General features: G+C 35.6%; 1 protein-coding gene across 1 annotated transcript; it reads left to right on the forward strand.

Moving 5' to 3' along the window:
• The first annotated feature begins 9640 nt into the window (after positions 1 to 9640).
• Positions 9641 to 16172, forward strand: LOC117406447 (ubiquitin-fold modifier 1). The gene is made up of 6 exons (XM_034010462.3): positions 9641 to 9747; positions 9850 to 9906; positions 10835 to 10892; positions 13404 to 13443; positions 14048 to 14080; positions 15324 to 16172. Coding segments are annotated over exons 1-6 (273 nt in total). The 5' UTR covers positions 9641 to 9745; the 3' UTR covers positions 15407 to 16172.
• Positions 16173 to 19448: the final 3276 nt, after the last annotated feature.

Raw genomic sequence — 19448 nt, forward strand, 5'->3', positions numbered from 1 at the left:
ATGTATGAAAACAAATTTAGTACTTGTAATGGTATTGCACTGATCACTGATTTCACATGCCAGCAAGGTCTTGCTTAAGGTCATTCAGAGCAGGCTAGAGATCTTTATGGAGAGATGCCCGACGAGCAAGCAGGTTTCAGGGAAAGAAGAGGGACCCAAGACCAGATCGCGAACCTATGAAAGAGCAAGAGAATACAACCAAGAGGTCTACTTATCCTTTATCAACTACAGCAAAGCATTTGACTGTGTTTATCATGAAGTGATGTGGAACACAATGTGGGAAATGGGAATTCCGGACCATTTGATACACCTGTTGAGAAACCTTTACACTAACCAGGAAGCAACTGTGCGAACTAAGTTTGGTGTGACAGAGAGCTTTGGAATCGGGAAGGGTGTCTGGCAAGGATGCATTTTATCATCCTACCTATTCAAGTGTACAGTGAAAGAATCATGAGAGAGGCAGGCTTGAATGAGATGAGAGGAGTGAAAATAGGAGGAAGAGGACCTACTGATCCTGCTGGAGTCTGTGAGAAAGCTGGCCTTTTCCTCAGTCTCAAGAAATCAAAGGTGGTGTCCACCAAGAGGATGGACAATTTCAGAATTGGGAATGAACGGATAGAGGTGGTGAAGTTTTTCCTTTCTTGGGTCCACGATCGATGAAAATGAAGATTGCAAAGATGAGATCAAGAGGCGATTAGTGTCAGGAAGAGCAGCGATGATTGGTCTGGTTAAGATTTGGAAAGACAAAGATATAACAACAGAGACTAAGAAGAGGCTGGTGAAAGCGATGGTATTCCCTGTAGCTTTGTACGGGTGCGAGCCATGGATTATGAGGACAATCAAAAGATGGAAGATCAATGTGTTTGAGATGTGGTGTTGGAGACGAATGCTAAGAGTGGCATGGACTGACAGAAGAACGAATGCTTCGATAATGTAACAAATTGGAGCAACACTACCATTGGAGGCCATGATTGTAAAGCAGAAATGACTCTGTTGTATGTGAGGCTTGAACCATAGGTAAGCTATTGCATAGCTAAGATTATACTATATATTACATTTTTTGAATTACACATATTTGTTGTGTTAGGCTGGGCACATTTAATTGATTGAGGGAGGTGCTGTTCTATACATTTTTCACTATTTCATCATAACATCCAGAACTCCGCTGCTCGCCTGGTGTTCTCTCTGCGTCGCTTCTCCCACGCAACCCCACTGCTCCGCTCACTCCACTGGCTCCGATCACCGCTTGCATCCAGTTCAAGACTCTTGTACTCGCCTACAGATGCCTTGACCAGACTGCACCCAGCTACTTCCAGACCCTCATCTCTCCCTACACCCCCACTCGACCTCTCCGCTCCTCCTGCACTAGAAGACTGGCTGTACCTCCTCTATCCTCCCCTGCCTCCAGAGCCCACTCCTTCTCCACCCTCGCTCCGCAGTGGTGGAATGACCTTCCTACAGATGTCAGGACTGCCCAGTCCCTGACCACCTTCCGGCGCCTCCTCAAGACTCACCTCTTCAGACAGCACCTGTAGAACTCCTCTTTTCCCTCTGGACACTTTATCACTCTTCCTTAAAGCACTTTACTTGCTCTTATCTGCTCCCTATTTTACTGCATTTAATCCTGTACTTTAGAGTACTGTAATCTGTCACAAGTGTTATTTAATCTGTAGTATTTTGTATTTAATTATATCCTGATGTAACTATCACTGACACTTATCTGCTCCGTTATTGAATCGTATTTTGTCATATACTTGTACTTGCTAGAACCGAAGTCATTGTATTTTATCTTGCTCTTAATTATATTAATACTTATACTGTGATTCTTGAAATGTATTTTTGTTTACGACTGTAAGTCGCCGTGCATAAGGGCGTCTGCTAATAAATAATAATAATAATAATAATAATAATAATAATAATAATAATAATAATAATAATAATAATAACAACATGTTAGTTTGTGCAAGGTCAATAGTAAATAATATGTTATGGACTTTTAAAAAAATGTATTTTACATAACATATATAGGGCTTCTGACTTTTGGTTTTAACCAATAAAAACTGATGAAACAAACCCGATAAAAAAATAAATAAAATGAAATCAGTGTATAGCCAATTAAAACTGGAAAAGCGCTGGAAATGGTTACCTAATTCACGGTGACTTCACCCCTTTCCCATTAAAAAAAACAAAAACAAAAAAACTACTATTAAAAAACAAAACCAAACTACCTTTACCAGTGCATTTGGGCAATGTCCCTCCTTCCTGACTTGTATATATCGTTCTGAATACTTTAAATTCCTACATTTCCGCTTGCAAGATTTAAAATGAGATTACAATTAGAAGGCGTGTTTGCAGGATTTAAAGCTATATCACAGTTAGATAGAATAAAACAGAATTGCAAATTGTGTTGAAATGTAAATAAATGCCTAGACACACAAAAACCCCAGAAGAATGTGTCCGTGACCATAAGGATTTAGTTGTGGAAGACAGCAAAGGAAAGAAGGTACAACTTAAGTGTGCAAGTACTGTCGAGTTCCTACACATATTGTGACAGAAAAAAATGCCCAAGCATTTTGGAAAGTAATCAAAAACAATAATTTCATAAAGTCTATAAAAAGTGAAAGCCCCGAAAAAAACAATTTACATAAAACTTGAAAATAACTAAAAATAAGCACTCCTGGAAAACACAAGCCCTATATATTTTTTTCTTAGTTCTTTAATCTCTCAAAATAAAGATGAATGGTAGCAAGTAATGAAGACACAACCCCATCACCCCATCCCCAGTGACTAAGGGTTTTAATTTCATTATTGTTAAATATAGAGGCATATTTATCACTGACTGTAACTGTGTTTTGTAGGGCTATAAATCTGCTATCTTCATAGCAATGGCAAAAGGTAAAATTAAATCAATGGCAATTGTACTTGATGTTTTCCTTTTTTGTGAATTGCCCATATTAGCTGTTGCTCACTTAAGCTACCTCATAACAGCCAAAGGCTTATATTTTTAATGTGCAGAGTCAGACTGTTAAAACATTTACTTAAGATTAACTTCTGAACTGGGAATGCTGCCAAGATGGAACAGGGCACTTAACAGTTTAAATGTAACTCTCTGTCACTCTACTTGTGCAGCTAGTTATAGTCTGTAGAAAGAACCAATAAAAAAGGAAAATCGGTGAGTTTCAGGATTTACAATCATGTTAGCTTCGGTAGTTAACCAAATAATCTCTACACAACCCTGTTGCACCTGTATTTTAATATTGCTAAAGTTCCAAAGGTGTGGCAGTGTGCAACGAGCAGAGAATAAAGCTCCGAGTCATATAACAACACTTTTTTCTGGTAACCCGAGAGCCTTGTTTTGTTTAGGTTTCATTGACAGTAGGCCTGACCTTTTTTTAAACATTTGAACCTAAAAAAAACACATTTTATTTCCATCTTTATTGCACTTTATAAGACACTGATGTTAGCAGTTGCAGTACACCTAGCCCAGGTGGAGTTTAACTTGCATAAGCGATTATAATTTATATTGAATTTGCTATGGTATTGGGTGTCAAGCATCGTGCGAGTCATTAAATTAGAATGCCTGTTCTAAATATTATTTAAAGAAAGTGATAATGTTATAAAGGAATTGCTTAATTTGAGAATGTATAATGATGATTCATACACCCTGTCTATCTTAAAATGGGTGAAGTGTGAGCATTCCAATAATGCTTTGCCTCTTATCTTATTCGTTTCACGTGCTCAACATGGTCGGCATCACTAGCACAAAAGAAAAGCAATACTTTCTCTGTGTGCTGTTAATCCTCACTTGCATCACCGGTGCCTGTTCTCACATAAAACCCATTGAAAACCCATAGGATGCCATTACCTGAAGACAATGGAGAGAATGTAGCTTTGCTTGACCTAAAAAAAGAAACCTGTTGATAATTTTAACATCAGTACAGATATCAATGTAAAAACAAACAGGTAATTCAGATGCACAGTTAGGCATGTATGTTACCGCACATGCCTGAACAGACAGAGAGCTGTATTCTTTTGACTGGCTGAAAGATCCTCAGCAGCCTATAATTGGAAGTATTACACCAGTTAGTAAAACTCAATAGTGCAATATTCCACAAAAAAAATGCAATACCAGAAATGCTTTCACTGTGTAAAAGCACGGGAAATTGGTACTCAGAAGTAGCATTTATTCTCACAGTTGGGGGTCAAGGGAATTGGTCAACACAAAACCATGCTCAGCTCACTTTCTATACCTTTCAGCATTCAAAGGGGATTAAAGAGATAGTGGTTGGGGCAGTTTTTAACTGGGAATTCATTCATTTTGCTGGGAAAAAGCTATTTATAAAACTACTGGACCATTTTACTTTAAAGTCCATTCATGTACAATCATTCTAAAACAAGTAGTTTTGCAATAGTTTGTAGCAGTAACATATGGGCAGATATTGTTCTTTGAAAACAATGTTTTTTAACAACTGCAAAAAATATTTTACTATAACATACTTGAAATACAGACCTAGTATGCTGTATAACACTTGTTTTTATCATTCTGTTTACCACAAAGCATAAGAAGGCAGGACCAATCATGAAATACTTAGATATACTCAAAATATTTTTCTCCTGAAAGGTATTTTATTTGTATTTTCATCTGTGCCAGTTCTAGTTTCTACAATCCAAAGTAGTGAAAACATTTTGCTGTTATAAACATGTATTTTGAATAAGGATTTTTTTAATTTACGATTATTTTTTGTGTCACAAAGTTTTATTGAACATAAGAAAGTTTACAAACGAGAGGAGGCCATTCAGCCCATCTTGCTCGTTTGGTTGTTAGTAGCTTATTGATCCCAGAATCTCATCAAGCACCTTCTTGAAGGATCCCAGGGTGTCAGCTTCAACAACATTACTGGAGAGTTGGTTCCAGACCCTCACAATTCTCTGTGTAAAAAAGTGCCTCCTATTTTCTGTTCTGAATGCCCCTTTATCTAATCTCCATTTGTGACCCCTGGTCCTTGTTTCTTTTTAGAGGTCAAAAAAGTCCCCTGGGTCGACATTGTCAATACCTTTTAGGATTCTGAATGCTTAAATCAGATCGCCGCGTAGTCTTCAGGTAATATTGTGCCACGCCTTTTTTGATCAATGTTTCAACTATTCCAAAAATGTAGTTTCCATGGAGACCATGGGCCAAAAAGGGCTTCCTTGAGAGAAATAAATGACAAGATACTATCAGATTATGGTATTTCAAGCTAATTACGATGTCATTTATCCAAATTTACTGTGTAGTTTTATCGCAAGATAATAGAGTTTGGAATGCCAATAAAAGTGAATGGCAGACAGACATAAACCCTTTCAAGTCTAGAGGGAGCCATGATGCTTGATTCTGCCACCTAGTAAGAATTGGGGAAAGTAAATTAAAAGCAATTGTGTACAACATGTTCAGTATCAATTGAAGCTTCTGTACTGTGTTGTAATAAATGCTATCTCAAGGTCTCTAATTCCTCTTAAATAGTAAGTACAGAACTGGAGTTTCATTTTGTTAAGGTATAAAACCCACTGTTCAGTATGTATGGCAGTTACTCAAATCAATAACCTCTTATTACGATTACAGAATGTTACCATGAAATTCAGTTAACAATAAGGCGCTGATTATGCACTATTTAAAGTTGTAAATTGTGTTGAAGTCATGCCAGAGACCCCTTGGTCTCAATGGGTTTCTGCAGGTTAATAAATCAATAAACAATAAAATTATACTGCTTCTTTTATCACTGAGCAATACACTGTGAACAGTATTCATCAAACACATTGCCTTCCTAGTTGGAGAACTGAAATAGTTCCAAGACATTAGAACTAGAATCGAAATTAAATATGCAGACATAAAAAAAAGCATTTGTGTGTGCTACTGGCTTTTAACTATAGTATTGCCAAAACGATCAAACAGGTTTTGTTGTGCATAGACCAGCAGTTGCATTGTAGCACAGAATTGGCATTTATACTACATTATACAAAAAAGTGGAAGCACTTATCACACCAAGACTCTTGTAAATTAAACCACAGTAACGTTTTGTAACCATTTAAATTGTTATGGTAATGTTTTAAGACATACTTTTAAGCTACAGTGTTATTCATTTTACAATGACTTCTGGCACCCAGAATGGAACGTTCTTATTGAGGAATTTTGAGGTCATCACTATAGTGTTCTAGATTTTGGAAATACGCGTTCCAAGCCTGGAACACCTGGAGGGGGTAGGCCAGTGCCAGTTTGGTAAGATTCACATCATTCTATAGGTTAAATTGTTTTAAATTCAAAGAACATTGAAGAATCGTCATCTTACTGAGACTGAAATACACGTCATTATCTCCTGTAATTCCATTACAAATCTTGTGTTAAGAAATGCATATTGCATTACATCAAAACAAATAACGCAAGGGCCAATAAAACTCGGTATCAAAAATAAAATGACAACCAGGAGACAAGGCACGGAGCTACATCTGTACTTTTGAGTGAAGAAGTACTTTCTCAGGAATTTTACAACATACTTCCCTGATCTGTTTACACTTTTTTATACATATAAATTATAAATGCAATATACAAGTTGATATACATACATCTTGTGGCTGGTGTCCCTGAAATCTCATCATTAATAAACCCTTAGCTTATGGTCTTTAAGATCATATAGCATCAAATCCTGCTGTTGAAAAATGTTTTTAATGCACAATACTTCTTATAATTGTAGTAGTTAAAGCCTTTCTTTGAAAATTAATTGAATCACACGTTTTACCAGACACATTTTATATATATATTTTAGTTATGGTGTAGCAATTCTGATAGTCGTAATGCTGAGCCACCAAAAAACAAAACACATATAACTTATGTAGTTAAAATAATAATAATAATAATAATAATAATAATAATAATAATAATAATAATCCTTTAATGAGTAGTAGAGGTATCATGTTGGCACAACTTTAGCACAGCACATTAAAGAATCCCTTTTGTGTTATGAGGGAATCTTAATAGAAACATTTAACAAATATTAGAAAATGGATCAGAAATTTCCCATAACCTGATTGGTCAATATGAGGATCTTAATCTCTGGTGAAGGACCTTGAATGTTATCTTCAAACTGTTTAATCACTGTTCCAAATCAATCCACCGGAAAATACGTTAATACAGTATTAATGTATTTTACCTTTTTTCTGCTTGATGAAAGAAAGTCTTTGTTCTAATACACACCCTCAGAATGTTGTCTGTCAATGTAGACTTACAGACGTGCTCAAATTTGTTGGTACCTTTACAGCTCATTGAAATAATGTTTCATTCCTCCTGAAAAGTCATGAAATTAAAAGCTATTTTATCATGTATACTTGCATGCCTTTGGTATGTCATAGAATAAAGCAAAGAAGCTGTGAAAAGAGATGAATTATTGCTTATTCTACAAAGATATTCTAAAATGGCCTGGACACATTTGTTGGTACCCCTTAGAAAAGATAATAAATAATTGGATTATAGTGATATTTCAAACTAATTAGTTTCTTTAATTAGTATCACACATGTCTCCAATCTTGTAATCAGTCATTCAGCCTATTTAAATAGAGAAAAGTAGTCACTGTGCTGTTTGGTATCATTGTGTGCACCACACTGAACATGGACCAGAGAAAGCAAAGGAGAGAGTTGTCTGAGGAGATCAGAAAGAAAATAATAGACAAGCATGGTAAAGATAAAGGCTACAAGACCATCTCCAAGCAGCTTGATGTTCCTGTGACAACAGTTGCAAATATTATTAAGAAGTTTAAGGTCCATGGAACTGTAGCCAACCTCCCTGGGCGCGGCTGCAAGAGGAAAATCGACCCCAGATTGAACAGAAGGATAGTGCGAATGGTAGAAAAAGAACCAAGGATAACTGCCAAAGAGATACAAGCTGAACTCCAAGGTGAAGGTACATCAGTTTCTGATCACACCATCCGTCGCTTTTTGAGCGAAAATGGGCTCCATGGAAGAAGACCCAGGAGGACTCCACTTTTGAAAGAAAAACATAAAAAAGCCAGACTGGAATTTGCTAAAATGCATATTGACAAGCCACAATCCTTCTGGGAGAATGTCCTTTGGACAGATGAGTCAAAACGGGAGCTTTTTGGCAAGTCACATCAGCTCTATGTTCACAGACGAAAAAATGAAGCTTTCAAAGAAAAGAACACCATACCTACAGTGAAACATGGAGGAGGCTCGGTTATGTTTTGGGGCTGCTTTGCTGCGCCTGGCACAGGGTGCCTTGAATCTGTGCAGGGCACAATGAAATCTCAAGACTATCAAGGCATTCTGGAGCGAAACGTACTGCCCAGTGTCAGAAAGCTCTGTCTCAGTCGCAGGTCATGGGTCCTCCAACAGGATAATGACCCAAAACACACAGCTAAAAGCACCCAAGAATGGATAAGAACAAAACATTGGACTATTCTGAAGTGGCCTTCTATGAGTCCTAATCTGAATCCTATCGAACATCTATGGAAAGAGCTGAAACTTGCAGTCTGGAGAAGGCACCCATCAAACCTGAGACAGCTGGAGCAGTTTGCTCAGGAAGAGTGGGCCAAACTACCAGTTAACAGGTGCAGAAGTCTCATTGAGAGCTACAGAAAACGTTTGATTGCAGTGATTGCCTCTAAAGGTTGTGCAACAAAATATTAGGTTAGCGGTCCCATCATTTTTGTCCATGCCATTTTCATTTGTTTTATTATTTACAATATTATGTTGAATAAAAAATCAAAGCAAAGTCTGATTTCTATTAAATATGGAATAAACAATGGTGGATGCCAATTACTTTTGTCAGTTTCAAGTTATTTCAGAGAAAATTGTGCATTCTTCGTTTTTTGTGGAGGGGTACCAACAAATTTGAGCACGCCTGTAAGTCTGCTTCCTCGCTGTCCTAAATGTCAATCAATGGAATAACATGGTTAAATAATACTTTGGTGTGTAGCGTTTCTTTGCCGATGAGACTGACCATGATTGATACAGTGGCTCTCAAAAGTATTCACCCCCCTTGGACTTTTCCACATTTTATTGTGTTACAACATGGAATCAAAATTGATTTAATTAGGAGTTTTTGCCACTGATCAACACAAAAAAAAGTCCATAATGCCAAAGTGAAAAATAAAATCTACAAATTGTTCTAAATTAATTACAAATACAAAACAGAAAATAATTGCATTACAAGATTACATGCATATAATGTAACAACTTAAAAAAAGAATATTAAGAAAAATAAAAATCTCCCCCCCCTCCCTCCCCTCCCCCCCCCTCCCCCCTCCTGTATTTACTCTGTCTCACTCTTTTGAATACCCGTATATGTCTGTGTATATGTACAATAACTCAGCAATGTACATCACACGTTAGACATCAAAATATTTATAAATGTGTGATAGTTTCCAAATTTCACTATCTGAAAGAGATGCACATCTGTCTACTCTATTAAAATACGTCACGTTTAATTACACCAGTCGGATGCAGTTTAAAAATAGTCGCCTAAATATTTGCCTTTTAAAATAAGAAACTAATCACATTAAAAACGAATTAATCAAAGCAGTACAGATGAAAATAAAATATTAATAACACATACATCTTGACTAAACGTAAATACCAGTTAGTGTCAATAAATCATCTGGTTCAGGATGGGGTCCTCTGTGTCGGGATGACGTGTTTTTCAGCTCATTCTTTTGCTTCCGGGTTTGCACAGTGTTGCCAGACAGGCAAGTCGTAGAGAAAATGTAAGCTGGTTTGTGTGAAAAGGTGCATTAGTATTTGCCGGGTGAAGTATGAAAGTCTACACATACTTATTGACTTAATGTTTATCTTCTTCTTTTTGTTAGGTCAAAGGTTACGTTTAAAATCACTCTTACTTCGGATCCGAGACTGCCATACAAAGTGTAAGTCACAGATCACCAAATGAAATGGTAATTTGCTGTGATGCTGCCTTGTTGGTTCATATGGTGACATAGTGTAAGCTGTACACGCTGGATACTGTGCTAAAAACGAGATCTTGGATATGGGTTTCTTAAAAATCAGCAGTGTACAGATCCAGAAATACTGAACTGTCCATTGTAATCTCCCAAGACCACTCTCTGGGAAACGGGGCTTGTTTTAGAACTGTTCTTAAGAGGTAGTCATTTCTAGTTTTAGTGATAGTCTCACCACCTTTCATATATGTGGTGTTCAGCGTCAACAAATGTGTATGAATTGTGCTTATTGAGGTATGTGAGACCAGCCCTAAGTGTGTAGTTGCAGTTAAGTTTGATGCTAGAATAATATCCATTGAAGTTGGTGTATATGTGCTATACATTCTTTCATAGTATGCATGTTTTCCGTCTACAATGGAACCTACGTTCACTTAATATCTAGCGATCCGTTTATCTATTTTTTGATCAAATTTGGTTACGACCGTATTAGAAGGTATTAGAATATATTTGACATGCAGTTTTAAATGATTTCTAGTCTTAAAGCTGTATTCACAGGCAATTGCTAAATTGGTTTTATTTAGTCTTCCTAATGAGTAAGTTCCTCTCAAATATCTTAATAAAAGAACAGTGTGTTTTGTTCTGTATTTAATAAGTTTGATTTTATTGCTGTTTTAGGTATTTTAGGGATTTGATAGCTTGCTGTACCTGTAAAACTGAATAGAATCTTGTAATGTTGTTGTGGTTTCTTTTTTTTTTTTTTTTTTTGCAGTTGCTAACAAAATAATTTTCAAATGTTAGGGAATGGAGAACAAACAAATGTGTTTTGGTAGGAATGCATTTTATTTGAAATGATCAGACTGAAAAAAAGGAAATAATTGAGCTCATTTCTGCATTTCAGACTTAGTGTTCCAGAAAGCACACCTTTCACAGCGGTTTTAAAATTTGCAGCAGAAGAGGTGAGTAAACTTTTTTTTTAATGTGCATATAATGTACACCTGTGGTCCTCACAAACAATATGGAGAATCACATTGGGGTAATACTGGAACCTTCATTTCCCATGCAATTGAAAAGCCTCTGTTCATCTTTTATTCATTAACCACTTCTGGCTAAAAGTGGGTGCTGTGGACTGAGGACTACTGATTCACACTTCTAGAGAAAAACCAGGGACACTGATCTTGAGGGATTACAGTTTCATATTGTGAAGAATGTGCAAGTTGACCAAAACTTTCAGTCATAACCGGCAGTTTGTGCAACTGCTGTATTTTTTCCTAATGGTGATGGCTTTTGGTATGTTTTTCAGTTGTGACTGCAGCAGAGGAATAATCTGCAAAAGAAAAAGAAAAAAAAAGAATGAGATTTTCATAGTATGTACAAACACTGCATACTACAAATTCTGACCTGTGTTGCATCAGGTGGGACTGGGGCAATGTATTAATTCTGTATTAAGCAAAGAAAGAAACTGATAAACAGACATTTATTAGCACAACAGCTACTCTTGGGATCTAAGGTTAAAAAAAACCTGTACTGACAATATTGTGTATGGAAATGGAAATGAGTTCTGTTGAGTCCTTTGATTGGGTGAACAATACTGAACAAGACTTCTGGGCAGATGCATTATTATGGATCGTGTTAATGAAAAACTATGCTGATATATTTTCTTCATTTCACAGCACCCAGGGGTTGAGTCATTTAAAAAAGGGCAAGTTAAGAAGCAAATTCCCAATGTTTAGGGAAATAATTTGGTGTTATCACTGAAAACAAGTGTTGGATATTTTGTTATTTTAATTGCTAGTTTGTTGTAATTACTCATTGAAACTTTAACATGATATTTCATTCCTAAAATTAACAGACTTTATTATGAGAGGCTCAAGGCTAATTGTTTTTTTTTTTTTTACATGGACAAGGATTATATAAATTACAGTAATTCAACAAGCAGGAAGTTTGGGAGGAAAAAAAGGGACCAAATGCTAGAAAAATCTATTTGCCCCTAAAAATCTACTTGCCCCCTCCCTCCCCATCGCACAAAACACACTCAGAAAAGTAGAAGGATTTGGTTTTATTTAACAGTGAACATAATCAATCAATTGGTGATCAACATGGTTAGATCTAGCCTTGTAGCTTGACTGGTTCACTAAATTCAAGATAAACGAAAGGTTTCCTTTGACCCCACCTCCCCTGAACAAATGTATAACATACTTTAAGGAAACGTTCCTTTCAGTGCAGTTTGGAGCACATTTGCTCATTAACTACAACATGCTAAGAGTACTACTATAATAAGCAATACTTATAAAATATAAAAATAGCCTCTGTCTGTTTTTTCCACTCTTTCTCTATAAGCTGAATTCAACTACTGATGTAAAGGTGTTTTCGTTTGTTGCATCACAGACACAAATTCATTGCCAACCATTACTGCTGCTTTGTGGAATTCCTATTTTTTCTTGACATTCTTTCAGTTTTTTCTCTGCATTTGTTACTGTTTTTCTACCATGACGGCTAACTACAACACTGCTGCAGCAGGGTGATCCTGGTTTCATACCCCGATGGCTTTTTTTTTGGGGGGGGGGGGTGGGGGTGGTATGTATTTTATTTTAAAATAATAATACAATATTGTACAGATACTCATATATAAGCATTTCATGTCTATCATTATAAACATATTTGTCAATCTTAATGTTTTAATAGTTTCACAAATCGATGGATTGTGCATGTCCAATAAATAACTAATATCGCTTCTGTTCAAGCTAGTAAAAAAAAAAAAAGTTTCTTTTTTTTTAATATAGTGTTTAAATCTAAACAAATATGTAAATATGGTTAATGGCAAACTAGGTTAGCAACACTAAAATTGAAAGAACAAAAATCATGACATTGTTTGCAAGGGAAAGTTAGTCTTGAAATGCTTCTAAACAGTAAACTACCATACACGCTTGACCACAAAGTTGATTCAAATAATTTTATAAATTTCACAACGCTGTTTTTTTCTAATCTGTGAATACCTTAGCGACTTGCATGGCTTTCTGTTTTTCTAGCAACAGAAAGAACATAGGAAAATAAATAAATAAAAACTATTTGTCCGACGGGCAAAGTATAATGGCAAAACTTGTTGTCCCTCACACAAATCTTGTTTTCCCGGGCGTCGGGTGATATGAATTGCACACCACTGAATAAGTTATCACCAAGCTTGCGTGTTCATAAGATTTGTGGGATTTATACTTTAATCTTGCATGAGGATGCATACCGAACACTTGCATTTCTGATAACTGCATGTAAAGTCACCCTTAGTATGTGGTAAATAGGAGCCATAGTAAAAAAAAAAAAAAAAAAAAAAAAAAAAAAAAAAACTTTGGTATTTGTGTTCTACCTTATAACGAAATTGCAAAGGCAAGTGAGATGGGGACAATAGTTGTAAATGGTTTTGTAAATATTAATAATGTGTTTTGGGGTGAATTTTAATGATTTTTCTCGCCTAGTTTAAAGTTCCTGCAGCAACAAGTGCGATCATAACAAATGGTAAGTACTTGCATTTTATCTCTTCTATTACAAAATGAAATACATGTTTTAATTATTAGAGTATGTAGCTTCAAGTTAGATTTTGTATGTATTTATTTTATGTTCCCTTACCTTTTGTATGATGTTTTCAATTATTCTGAGTGGTTTGTATTAGAATTGGAATTAGACTACGGAATTTGGGTGAAAGCACCTTGAAACAATGAATTGGGTACAATCACCAACAACTGTTCATGTTGTACTATGTCATATTTAGTACAGTGCAGCACCTACATATGTGGTGCTGTTTGATTTGAAAAGTTCTCAGAGTGCCTCCACACGAGTACTTCTGAGCAATACCAGAAAGAGCCAGTCTGTCCTTTTTTCATACAATATTACAAATAAAAAGCCCTGATAAACTCTTTGGCCAGGTCCAAAAAATTCTAAAAATAAACACAAAAAAAAAACAAAAGCCATAATTGTGTTGCTTTATTTATTGGACTATTGATGATGATGAGTGAACACTTTACAGAATCTATGAATGTTTGGTTTTAGATGATTGCATCACTAATTATTATTACTACTACTACTACTAATAATAATAATAATTTATTCTATTTTATTATAGATGGAATTGGAATCAATCCAGCTCAAACAGCAGGTGAATTGGATCTATATCTTACTTGTTAATTATATGTTTAAATCAACAATCCACTTAAAGTAGCAGTTTGTGAAGCATAACATTTTTTTCATTTTATAATTCAAATTGTATTAAGGGTAGTATCCTGGAATTGTGTACATATAATATATATACACACATCATAAATTAAATATATTTTTTGTGTGGCTGAAATCTCAGTGGTTGTGAGGCATTTTTACGTTGAAAGTCATCATTGAAGTCACCTATTGCTTTGATATATGATGCCATCACAACATATGTGATAGTCTAATAAAATCCCTGGCAATAAACTTCTGTGTTAGTTCTGAAAATAGTGAAGTAAGGCACCATGCTCAATCCAAAGTACTTACCTTAAACCCATTCTGAGTATATGGCTCTTATTTGCTCTTTTCTTAAAAGCTAAATCAGAGCTTGTGTTCCAGGGTGTCCAGATGAAAGAGCATGTGCTGTATTCTAATTATTATTTAACTGGACTGTTCTTTACAGTTTCCGGCAGCCTTTAAAGCAAAGCTTATAAAACTGCATTTCTATTCAGCTCGCTACATTTACCTCAAAGCTTTAGTATTTACATTTGTGTTTCCATCCTTCCAAAGAAAAGCTTAATGGCAAATCAAAAGAACAGCTGGACAGAAGAGTGCTTCCTTCTAATCAAGACTCAGAATAAAGAGACAAGAGTAAATGTGTTACAGCTGAAGTTGTATCCGGCAGCTTCTTCTGAACACCCTTTGGCTGCTTTTGAAAAGAGATGCTTTTAATGACTCGCTAAAATAATAGTTAAGAAATACATCTGGCATTTATGTCTTGTTAGTGGAAGTGGCATGAGCATTGGACTTCATTTATTCATAATATATGACCGGTTGAAGATTGTTAGACAGGATGTATAATATTTGTGATTTACAATTTGACATTAAACGGTGCATTTTTTTTTTATTATTATTAATAGTTTGCGGCACATTCCAAAAGAATTTGGAAAAAAAAAAAAAAAAGAAAAAAAAACTACAATACTCACTGGGCTAAACTTTGTTAAATTTTGGTTACATCTAGCATACTCGCAATTTATAAGCCTCCACCCATGTAATTCCTTACAATAGTTCAACAAATAGCAGATAATTGTAATTTTTTTTTTTGTAAAAACTACATAATATGCGTTTTGAAATATGTATTTGTTTACTTGTAATTCACTACTGCCTGCCATGCTAATCATATTCTGTTCATCCTGTAACAGGGAATGTGTTCCTAAAGCATGGATCAGAACTTCGGATTATTCCCAGGGATAGAGTCGGAAGCTGCTTACCAACGAGGGATTGATTCTTCAAAGAAAGGGGAACATTTTCACATAACATTTTAAACAATGTATTTATTATGGGACTAATCCTCCCCTGCCCATTCACATACAGTATACCGTACAGCTCTGTTGAGTGTCCTTAACCGCAAATAATGTATACAAAAATCCAGGTCTCCAGAAGTTTAGAGACATCGCACAGAAGAATGAAACCTAAAAAAATATTTAGGGACAGAATTTAAGAACATCTATTCCACATTCTGGTACTCGACTACAGATATTTTTTTTTGTTGATTTCAGATCTTACTTTTATTTGGGATTATTTCAATGGTTTTGATTTAATACAGATTTAAAGCTAAGCATCTTAAGTTATAATGCCCATATTAGTGTTCCAACTAAAGAGTTTCATCTTTGTTGATGGTATCAATTAATCTGACATAATATTGACATGTATCCAATGTCTCCCCTCTTTAATTTAAAATAAATAAACAAGATATTGTCTACAAATCAAATATGAATATGCAAAATCCATTTGAAAGGCAATGGAGTTGTAAATGACATTTTAACGTAGGGCCCTGTTACAAAGTATTGAAAGACAAGTGTATGTAGCCGTGAAATATCTTGTAAGATTTATGTATGTCCAGAATATGTGGGGTTTTTTTGGAATGTAAAATGGTATTGCAGTTTTAACTGCTGTTAGACTTACCACAATAGTGATTAACAGTTTACACAAAATGTGACCTTTTTTAACAGTAATATTTTATTCCCAAAATAAAGTAAAATTCAACCCTATTCAGAACTTGCACATCGAAAAAAAATGCTAACAAGGAATGTGTTCTGTGAATATCATATATGGTAATGATGTTATGGATGGCAACATTTACAAAGATTTGACACCCAGAATGGAATGTTGTTTTCTAGAGTCGTGATGTCATCATACCACCATCATACTATATTTTTCTAGAGTTTAGAAATGCGCGTTCCAAGTGTTGCCTGGAAGGGGTGGACTAGTGCTGGTTTGGTATGATTAACATTGTTCCATGGGTCAAAATGCGTCAAATCCAAGGGGCAAATAGAAGAATCGTCAGCGTACTGAAACAGACATACATCTCCTGTAAACCTGTTGCGAAAGAAATATTACGTATTACACTACATCAAAACAAATAACACAAGAGCCAATGAAAATTACAATGCCAAGAAGGGACAGGGAACAGAGCTACATCAGTGCTTCCCCACAGTCATGTTGCCGGTAGATGTTTTGATTATTGTTAGTGTTAATTATATCACCTTCCTTTGCCTTTTGCAGAAAGTCCTCAAACAGTTTAAAAGCCTTTTATTATTTTCAAACGAGGTGTTCTAGCTCTCATACTTTTCTGATCTCCTAAAATAGAAGCAATTGATACCACTGCAGACAGATGGAAATAATAACACAGATAACTAAGAGTTGCTAGCACCTTTACGGCTTCCAGTACCAGTAACAAACACTTTAGCAAATAGTGCAGAATGCCAATACCAGCACTAAACACTGTAGCAAACACTTTTTACATAGTAACCATAACCCTATGTGCACTCTCTCAGGAGTTATAAGCCAGTTTTACATTTGACCTTTAGGAAAGGTCAGAGATCACAGACCATGGCATTTTTTGATAGAGCATATATGGGTTACTATATATGTTCCATAGTAACCAGTTATTAGCCAGTTTTGTATGTTTATGATGTGATCCAACGTGTCCGTCATGTTTTTTATTGTAGCAACTTCCCTTCGACACCCTTTAAAGACAACCTCACTACGATCATATGTGCCATTGGGTTTGTTTGAATCGGACTAGCGGTTTGGGAGAAGAAGATCTTTGTAGTTTGTGATTATGACGTCTGTACCGTGTGATTTTGACGTCATGCAGCATGGCCGCCATACCACACAACCTATCGGCTTCTTACGAACAACAGTTAATCTTGGACTATCTCTCAATAACTGTACCAACTTTCAGCACTCTGCAATAAGTCGTTTTCGAAAGACAAATTTTTACATTTAGGCAAAATGTTTTTTTTTTCAATCCAATATGGCAATATGGAGTTTTCGAGCAATTCTGGCGGAAAGAAAAATAATATTAAGACTAAGAATAATCCCAGCAATAACAATAGGCTACCCAGCCTATGGCATGGAAGCCTAATAATAAGCTGTGCAGGATTCCTTGACCGTCTGTGCAGGCTAAGGGTAACCCCTCATTATTTCTACAAGGAACCGTATGTATTTTCCAAATGATGACTATTGACCATTCTAAGAACAAGTTTCCTGAAGGAATGTGAGGCAGTAATCATTGAAGAATGGCCATCTTTCATGAACAATTTACAAAATAATGTCACATTGAATCAGTGCACTGTTGGCTGCCCTCTTTTTTTGCAGTGTTAAGGGGGGGGGGGGGGGGGAGGGTTGTTATTTTTTTTGCCATACCCTGTATATTCCTTCATCTTGAGTGATTTATGAGAAGAAAAAAAATATTCCCAGAGGCAAAGAGTAAAGGGGTATTTAGGAAACATCTCTATGAATTGGATTCAAACAGTGGAGGTAAAATGTTTTTGAGTAAAAGCAGTGATGTGTTTGTAATACTTGCAGAAAATCTTTATCCTTAATGTTTTTCTTTTGAATCACTAATAAAACAACTAAATGAACTGCAGAGGCTCTGACAAAGTGAACCGAGCTCTTGTGTTACAAGCTTTTTCTCCAAAAAATCTACAGGGAGAATTGGAATCTAAAAGAAGTAAGAGCATCCCTGAGGAAATAGATTGTCACAATAAACAACCAGGGTAATCTTAGCTTACAGTAAGCAATAGGTAACATATTTGGAAATATTTCTTTTAGGTAAAAAACCACAGCTTTATTTTCTTCTTTTAATAGAAATTACTTTGTAGGGCTCAGAAGGCAAAAAAAGATAACTGCGATTTTTAGGGCTGTGCAGACACTTGGATGTACCATATTGCATGGAATACTGTAAATATATTGCGTTGCTCATTTACTGAAGTTCAGTATGTTAATTGATCATATTTATTTAAGTACAGTGCTCAATGAGTGTGCAGGGAGATAACAGTCTTCTGAGTCGATAATATCGGACGTGAAATTGAGGAAAAAATACTTGATGGGTCCTCTTGTCCTAGCTAATATAAGACAAGTGCTTTGGTCTTGTTTTAAGGTCCTGGTCGGTTAAGTGTTGTTCATGCTCTGAGTCTGACTTAAAGAGTAAGTAGCGTGGTTCAAAAAAATATAGCGTTATACATCCCCACCTGTTGCTACAACTATTTAAATAATGTACCTGTAATTTTTATTTTCATTGTTAACACCCTGATAACTTTTTACACTTATAACTTTAAAGTCTATTTCAAAGCTATTTTCAAAATGTCCGCTCTAGTACACTGGGGTTTGAGATTTGCGATTAAAAAACAAAACAAACATAACGAGTGCTCTGGCTTTTCTGTTCCGTACCACATCCTGGATCATTATTGCTGTGTTATCTGTTTGACAATGTGGGCAATAATCCTTACACTATCAATGCACTAGAGCGGACATTTTGAAAAGAGCTTTGAAACAGACTTTAAAGTTGTAAAAAGTTGTCAGGATGTTAACAATGAAAAGAAAAATGATAGGTACTTTATTTAAACATAGCAACACATAGGCATGTCTAACTATATTTTTTGACACCCCGCTACTTAATGCTTAAGTCGAAATAGGTCAAGTACTTTGTCTCCTATGCTGTTGTTATGCTTAATGAGACATTAAAAATGTACTGTATCATTTTATCACAGGATAACATTGTTTGGAATCCAAATGAAAGTGAATCACAGAGAGTTGAGATTTAAAAACTAAAACAGTTTGATGTTTAGGAACAAAACAAAGATCACATAATTTAGATAAGATGAAGCAATCCCGGACACAGTTATACTTCATGTCAATAGTAACATCTTTAGATCTGACACTGGCAGCCAATTTAATGAAACCAAAACAGCTTATGTGGTGAAGTGTTTTGTTTGAACCAGCACCATTTTTTAAGTCAAGCCCTTTAACTCTATTTAGCC

The sequence above is a fragment of the Acipenser ruthenus genome, chromosome 8 (genome assembly GCF_902713425.1).
Source record: "Acipenser ruthenus chromosome 8, fAciRut3.2 maternal haplotype, whole genome shotgun sequence".
NCBI classification, from domain to species: domain Eukaryota; kingdom Metazoa; phylum Chordata; class Actinopteri; order Acipenseriformes; family Acipenseridae; genus Acipenser; species Acipenser ruthenus.

Excerpts from the sequence above, each read along its gene's own strand:
- LOC117406447 (XM_034010462.3), top strand. Across the intron at positions 13,444-14,047 it reads AAGTGCGATCATAACAAATG|ATGGAATTGGAATCAATCCA; the intron begins GTAAGTACTTGC and ends ATTTTATTATAG. Across the intron at positions 14,081-15,323 it reads CAATCCAGCTCAAACAGCAG|GGAATGTGTTCCTAAAGCAT; the intron begins GTGAATTGGATC and ends ATCCTGTAACAG.